Genomic DNA, 8000 nt, shown 5'->3' with positions numbered 1-8000 from the left:
CATCATAACTTTTTTTTTTTTTTCAAGTAATGGGGCAGAAAGAAAGAAAGAAAAAAGTTTTGAATGTCTATTAGGAGGCAATAGACACCTCTATAGACGTCTATTGGCCTCCAATAGACGTCTATTGGGGGGCAATACATGGCTGATAGTCGTCTATTGGGAGGGCAATACATGGTTAATAGACGTCTATTGGGGGGCAATACATGGTTGATAAACGTCTATTGCCCCTTTATTGGGAGGCAATAGACGTCTATTGGGGGCAATACATGGCTGATAGTCGTCTATTGGGGGGCAATACATGGTTGATAGTCGTCTATTGGGGGGCAATAGACATCTATTAGGGGGCAATAGACGTCGATTGGGGGCAAAAAAAACTTTCCGGTGGGTGGTAGTCGGTGATCGGAATCCGGCGGCCGGTGACCTGATTCCGGCGAAAATTGGCCGGATTCCGGCGAAGTTGCCCGGAATCCGGCGCCCTGTGACCGGAATCCGGCTGCCGGTGATCAGACTCCGGCGAAGTCCCCTATGGTTTCTCTCTCTTCCATTCTCTTTCTCTCTCTCTCTAAATAACAAAGGTGAGGGTAAAATGGTATTAAAAAAATAATAAAAACAAAAAAAAAATCTTAATGGGGTATTAGGGAAGACCTCCTTAGAGTGTTTTGGGTAAGAGGGAATTAAAAAAACTTAGTGGGGTAAGTGGGAAAAAAATCTCTAAAAATGGTGTAAATAGACAAAAACCCTTTTAGTTTTTGTTTTTGATATTAAGCTGAGGTATTTTATTTTTGTTGGAATTGCCAGCGTGCCTCTTTCGATTCAGTGTGGCCGGGTTCATGTTTTGGGTAATTTTATAGGTTTGTGTTCTTGTTATGAACTTGAGGTTTCTGGTGATATGGCTAGGTTAGACACTTAGACCTGTTTTGTTTTTGAATTTGAAACATTTTGTGTTTTAACGTCAGAGGTAGTTGAGATATCATGCAGTGAGGGAGCTATCAACATGTCTAGCTCCAGTGAGCTGAAGTGTCCCAGGCATCCCCTTCCTCTACCCCATATGAAAAAGAGGCCTTGACCATATATCAAAAAGAAAAAAGAAAAGAAAAAAAACAATCCCTTTCCTTTTCTTCATTGCTCCACTTATTGAACTACCTAGTTTGATCTCAGCTCCCCCCAAACGTGCATATAAAGCACAGGCTGCACAGCTGGAAATATAATCAATGATAAGCACTCTATCCGTTCAAAGAAAAACAAAAGATTTATTGCTCCTGAAATAGTAGCCAACAATACAATACATTACACCTATTTTGCTCTCTCTCTATGGGATTTTATCGTATTCCAGACTATAAAACCATCAAAAATAACTAGATTTCCCCAGTAGCAAGTCAAGCATGTCGTCAGGAGTTAAGAGAGTTGTTCCACCAAGAATCATTTCTATATCCGGTCTTCCACTTTCAGATAATGCCTCTTGAGCTTCACGAACCTGGTTATACATTAAGCACCATGTCATGTTAATTTTCTGATTCAATCATGATATCCACTTTTTTTAAAAGGAACTAATGCATTAATTAAATCTCATTGTGGAAAGTTAAATGAACTAGACCGATATCATAACATGCCAATTGGCAAATGTATAAAAATGCTCTTATTTCAAAAAAAAAAATGCTCAACAGGAAAGGTTCAGTAAAAAGTAGGTTTCAAAAGGAAATATGTTGTGGTGAACACAAAAAAAGAGAACGAAAAAATAAGGTACAGAGTTTAAGAATACAAACCTCCACACCATTAATGCCCCCAATAACAAATACAAGGATGACATTTTGATCGGCTAAACTTGGTTTTGCCTAAAGAAAATCAGAAAAGAAGGTATTAAGCATCCATCAAGCACTGAACCAAAATCTAGACAAGGGACTAGAATTTACCTGCCCAAGGCCAAATCTTCTGAAGCCACTTTTAAATAGTTGCCCCACAGTAGAAGAGTGATACTCCAAACCAGGAACATCATTCTTGCTCAATACCCGAGTTAGAAGCTTATAAAGTAATCCTCTACTAGCATATGGATCTCCACTGAAATTATTGTCCGAATCTAAAGCCCCATCCTTCAATGGTATGTTTCGACTCTTCAAACTGGATAACTTGTGAAGGAATTTGAAAAGGTTATCGACCCTATCACGCAACTCCAACTTCAGCTGCATGTCATCATACACTTTCTCTTTACTGTTATTTGTATCATCAACATCTTCATCACCCCATTTACCCCACTGATCGTCATCAAGATCATCAATATCTATTTGATCTGAGGATGTCCCCTTGCTTTCCTCTGATTTGATCCTGCTTAAGTTGGTCTCAAGCTCTTCCATTAGGCCATGAAGAAACTTCAGTTTTGCTATTGAAGGGTTTTCAAGAATTGCTTCAACAATAGAATCTTTCAATAGTTGCTCCTCTTGCCAAGAAAAGGGGCCATCATTCCCAGCTGTTGGGAAATTCTCACCAGCTAATATATATCCAGAAATCATAAGATACAAAGTATCCTGAAAAGAAAGTACCCCTTGGGAGACCCCAAATTTTCCATTCTTCTGTCCATGCAATCCCAACAAAGCACTCTTATTAATAAAATCACCAATTTGCACAGCAAGACTCTGGCTTGTGTCTTCAGCACTTACACTTAATATTTTCTCTGCATTGCTAAATGCTTCCCATCTGGATGAAAGAGATTCATCAAGTGCAGCCACTACAGCCGCTGCCAACTGAATAATTCCTTTGTTTTTCAGTAGAGATGACTGGGATTTGGCCAGTGCTTTTGTCATAGCTTGCAACTCTGACTTTGTAGCAAAACCAGGACGGGATTTCACATTCACGGAGATATTTTCCCGACGAAGAGCTTCTTGAAGCCACTTCTTTACTAGTATGGTCCCATCTTTGGTTTTCCTATCTAGTAGAGTTTCCAAATATGGTGTTCCTCGAAAACTTTCAGTGGACACAAGAGACCCTCTTAGAAGCTCATTCTCTAACTGGGGAAGCTTCTCATCATGAATTTTGTTCTTGAGATTGCTCAGATCTAAAACTTGAGAAGCAGAGTTTCCAGAATCCCACCCACATAGAAAAGCTTCAATACTTTCTAATAGCCGAAAGTTCTCTATCTTGCAATCTTCTTCACTTAGAATTTTAGCAAGTGGTATCTGAACATCAAGAGAAGCACGTTCCAGGTTTGAAGGGCCCTGTTTTAGTTGGCTTTTTGAGGTTTTTATTTGAGTATAGGATGCTGTATTTTCCCTACGAGGCAAGGATGAAAACACACGGTCAACAAGTGAATCTCCATGACAGCATGGAGTAAGAAGATCTAGTGTACGGTCAATGAGTAATAGCCCTGCTGATCGTTTACGGCGACCAACATCATAAAGACTTGACATGTCTGTAAACATCTTCCCCACAGTTTTTGAGAGATCACCAAGTGAAAATATCTCCATCTTCAGGTCCAACTACAGAATTAGGTAAAACAAATCTTAGCTAGGGTACACTAAATAACAACAACAAAATCTGCACAACTAAACTAATTAATTCATGGTGTTACCATACAGTATAATGGCTAGTGATCAATACGTTTTAAATTATCTTCCGACTTACTTCATATGTACATAACAGAAACATGAATGTGAGTAACTTAAAACTGAATATGGAGAAAAGGTGGCAGGCATAGTACCTTGGCCGCAAAATGGTAAAGAAAATTTGCTGTAAGAGTTGCCCCAGGAGGAATATCATCACCATCAGAAAGCAACCCAGTACTTAAGGAGGGTAATCCAGGACTAAGGGCATCCTCATGTTTAGCTGATAAGTATGCTTCAGCAACTGATCCCTCTGGAGGTAAAACAAAGACTCTTGGTGAAAAAGGACAGATAATCATTGGGAAGTGACGCACAGAAACAACCAAATTTTGCCCTACTTCTTCTGTATCAGCAATCAGATTCTCTCCATAGGAATCTCTTGCAGTTGAACTAGCTTGGGGGTGAGATATGTCCTCTTCACTCGGAGCAAGTTGTGACCGTCCTTCATCTCCTAAATCTATATTATCCTTGAAGTTGCTAACACCAGGCTGTAAGGGTTTCTTTACACCTTTCTTGACAAGTTCCTCATAATCTTGGACAAGCAAGGATTCATATTCATGAAATGCATCTGGTCCCAGAGGTGAATCAGGATATGCTGAATGTGCTATCTGCAATCACTAAAGCAATCTATAAGACAGTTATGCAAACATCAGTACTACATTGCTTTTGGTTATCTGCAAGAAAATCTGTAAAGATGAGCTCAGTGCCCCCATGCATGTGAACTCAATCATCAGCATGGTATACTCGGCATTTGCAGTGCAAACATGACGGAAGAAAAATATCTCGATGCATATAATGACAACATTTGCATTCATTAAAGTTTTACTTGTTAATGCTTTAACAGATTGAAGTCCAAGAACCAGATTCTGCATGCAGTAGTTTTCAGTGTTATAGCAAAAATAAATTCGTCATGTGAAGTGGCTGAACCACGTAGAGTTTCCATGTGGACGAAACAGATGTATATAGAAGGCAATACCATAGGGATTTTCCGGAATGTCAGATACGCAGATCAATAACCATCCTATTGGGGCAACAGAAAGTTTGAACCTTTTGAGAAATGAAATATAGAAAATTAAAGACACTGTAGACAACCCATAGCATCAGACAAGATCCAAAATACCTGGATCACCATGACTAGCAAGGAACAGTTAGTGAACAAAGTGAGAGCAGAAAGGTGATAAGTCCGGAGGTGAAAAGGCATCTAAACTAGTTACCGTATAGCACTAAAAATTTTCCCTTTGTAGTAGTTATCTGTCCTGAGAAATAAAATGCAATAATCAATCCACTAAACATAGTCTTATTCTATGTCGACTGCTAGGGAACCTCTTTTCATTCAAATTCAAGATGGGCTCTTTACTTCAGAGTCTGGAAAAAAAAAATCAAATGTATTATTTTTATAAGAAAACAACAAGTCAATCAATCTAATCAATTAAGAAAAACCACAAGTAACATAAAAAGGTTTGCTGAATATATCTAAAGTTTATACAATTTTGAGTGAAAAGTTTAATAAGAAATTGTTTTCTGTTTACATAGTCCAATTCCTAAAAATGTCTGCAAATAAACAAAAGAATGCCCATATATCACAGCTCTTGTCAACAGCTGCTCATTGCTACTGTTGCTATCCAGCTACATAAGTTCATACAACACTATTATAGGATTTCAAACAACAGAGAAAAATTAGAAATATGAGAGTAGCGGCAAGTTCATTAAGAATCTAATGTAGCTCCAGCAAGCGCTAAAGTGATCAAACATTCATCAAATTGGCCAGAGAATAATTGTGTCAAATGAAATCAATTCAAAATGTATTAGTATTACTCCCAGCAACATTTTCCCCCTCCCCAGAAGAAAAAAGAGGTTATCATAACATTACTTCTAAAGCGAACTTAATCAAAAACTTGATGAGGCAGCGCTGAAACTTAACTTTTTTGCAATCGATGTGCAACTAAAAATAACTAACATATATTTCCAGGCTTTAAGTATATGAAGAGAAAATCTTGGTGGCTACTTTTTAATCTGACGTTAACAGCACCTTGCTGTTTTATAGCTGGCTTGGTTCTGGTGGACTTCTTGTCTAACAGATTTTGAACTTGGTTTTCCCATTTTTAATGAAGTTCTTGCCTCCTACAGTCCTACTAAATACGTTAACAGCATCTAATGCACTGCGTCAGCATTCCTACTTGCACATTTCAATGGATTGCAAAAAGAATAAAAACAAAAATAGATGCGAAACTCAATTAATGAATTGAAGCTTAAAAGCATCTTTCCAGCAAGGATATCAATGAGCTCATAACCATATTAACTTACTAATAGTTTGTAAAGCCTGGAAAAGAGACTGAGAACACACTTTTTCCAATATGATTTGCATTTTGAAGACAGAAAAAGCTTTCAACTTTTGAAAATGATAGGCCTGACTATTTTATTTCAAACATAAGATAAATACTAAATCTACTAGAAAACACTAGTAGAGAAGTGACAAACTGAGTATAAAAAAAAAAAAAAAAAAGTGAACACTATATCAGTCCAAAAGCTGTAACTCCAAAGACGTACCTCTGAGATAGATGTGAATATAGTACAACAATGGACAGCTGGATGAGTGCTAAGACAACGTAATATATATCGATGTGCATCACTTAGCAAACGAGTTGTTACCACCACGACTTTCCTATCAGGATCAGAATTTGCATTCCAATCAACTACCTGGAACAACAGAACACACATATCAGTAAGAAAAAGGGATCAAGAATCCAGGCTGAAATATAATGTCCAGTTGCCTTTATAAACATAATTGCAAGAAAAAGAGGACTAGAATTTGATTCTGCACTATTCATTTTTCACAATCATGGTTCCTGCTTATCCCTAACTGTGCAGTCATTTATATTTTAATATTCTGTCATTAGATGTTTAGATTTATGCCAGTCCTATAACAGTAAAAGTAGTGAAAAGAAACAAATGAAAGTTTCATCAACAGCACTTCACAGTATCTGGAGTGAAATAAAAGGTATGTCTCAACGCTCCACTTCTCATGGAATACCGGCCATAGGCAACATGATCCTCAGGTTTGACCAGAAGATAACATGGTCAAGTAAAATAAAAGGCTCACTAAGGTGGTGAAAAAAAAAACTCCAATATCAACACTTGAAACCTCTTGCAGCATAAACAATACTGTTATTTAGCTCCTTAAAACTGTTGTGAGGAGATGACGAGAAGGTGGATGGCAGAGGAGGAGAGATATTAAAATTGTTATGATGTGAAGTTGAATTGATTCATAAGGTACGAGAGACGAGCAAGTCTGATGTCCTATTTAGTTAGGGTCCATGGTGTGAATCATCTGTTTCGACTCGTGTGCACAAATTTTGGACATGCATGGTTTTAGTGACAGCAGAAATGGAAGAGGAACAAGGATGATAATAACCATAACTTTATTTTCAACAAGTTTCTGCTTCAATGCACCAGAATTGGAAACTATCTTCAGTGATCCAAATAACATAATAATACGATTTTTCCTACAGGACATTTTTCTCAAGGCCATACTTTACATCCTAGAGATTTTACGTAAAACAACAAAGTCCCAATATCAGCTACCTACCATATAATCCTAAAAGAAAGCGCCTTGCTTGAAAGAGAAGGGATAATTTACTCAACATACGACTTATATGGTCGTTTCCAATCAGAAACTGGTTGTCTTTTCCCCGCATTTTAGAAGATGCATGAAACAACACTCCTATTTAGGCCAAAAGAAAAAAAGAAAAAAAAGGAAGCAGCTCACCGCATCAAGAGAAGACATATTTTCCAAACTGCAAATGGCACGAACTCCATGGTTGAGTAAGAGAGGAAACGCTCCAATGTACTGGAAACTCTCTGTAGATCCAGCATCTAGGTAAAGAACAGAACCTTCAATGTGCTCCGATATCTAAAACATAAAATAGGCAAATATTACAATGTCAGTAGCAAAAGGATTGATGAAAAATCAATACAGAACGCGAACATGATTGAATTGAATTGAATTGAATTGAATTGAATTGAAAGGGAGGGAGGGTACCTGGCTAATTGAATCGAGGCAAGATTTGGTGACATCGACCAAAGCCATGTTTGTTTGGCTTCACTTTATAAAATCATCTCAACAATTATCTTACGGATTCAATTCGTTCGCAACTCACAATTCTTAATTCCACTCACTCATATTTGTAAGCTCCCGAATCATCAGTTTGGATTGCAAGACTCCGCCTTTGCAGACGCGTTCGATGAAGGGTTTATTTCGTCATTCCAGTTTCGATCTTAAATTTTACCTTTTAACATTTTTACAGTTTTACTGGTCGCTTAGTTTTACTACTCTACTGTATGTAGACAATTGTCGATCTAGTGCCTGGCTTTCCTCAAATGCTGTTTCATTCTCTGGGTCCGGAAACTAGT

The 8000-nt window shown here is 37.7% G+C and overlaps 1 protein-coding gene across 1 annotated transcript; it reads right to left on the bottom strand.

Annotated features, from left to right (window-relative positions):
* Positions 1 to 1230: 1230 nt before the first annotated feature.
* On the bottom strand, positions 1231 to 7829 carry LOC112188866 (sec1 family domain-containing protein MIP3). The gene is made up of 7 exons (XM_024328098.2): positions 7630 to 7829; positions 7357 to 7500; positions 6138 to 6287; positions 3689 to 4198; positions 1911 to 3467; positions 1764 to 1832; positions 1231 to 1474 (listed from the first exon to the last, which is right to left on the bottom strand). The coding sequence occupies exons 1-7, from the start codon at positions 7675 to 7677 to the stop codon at positions 1346 to 1348; spliced, it is 2607 nt and encodes an 868-aa protein (XP_024183866.1). The 5' UTR covers positions 7678 to 7829; the 3' UTR covers positions 1231 to 1345.
* Positions 7830 to 8000: the final 171 nt, after the last annotated feature.

The sequence above is a fragment of the Rosa chinensis genome, chromosome 2 (genome assembly GCF_002994745.2).
Source record: "Rosa chinensis cultivar Old Blush chromosome 2, RchiOBHm-V2, whole genome shotgun sequence".
NCBI lineage: Eukaryota > Viridiplantae > Streptophyta > Magnoliopsida > Rosales > Rosaceae > Rosa > Rosa chinensis.
This window is presented reverse-complemented; position numbering and strand designations above follow the sequence as displayed.

Excerpts from the sequence above, each read along its gene's own strand:
- LOC112188866 (XM_024328098.2), bottom strand. The coding sequence starts at position 7,677 with ATGGCTTTGGTCGATGTCACCAAATCTTGCCTCGATTCAATTAGCCAG. Across the intron at positions 6,288-7,356 it reads ATATGTCTTCTCTTGATGCG|GTAGTTGATTGGAATGCAAA; the intron begins GTGAGCTGCTTC and ends CTGTTGTTCCAG. Across the intron at positions 1,475-1,763 it reads GGGGCATTAATGGTGTGGAG|GTTCGTGAAGCTCAAGAGGC; the intron begins GTTTGTATTCTT and ends ATGTATAACCAG.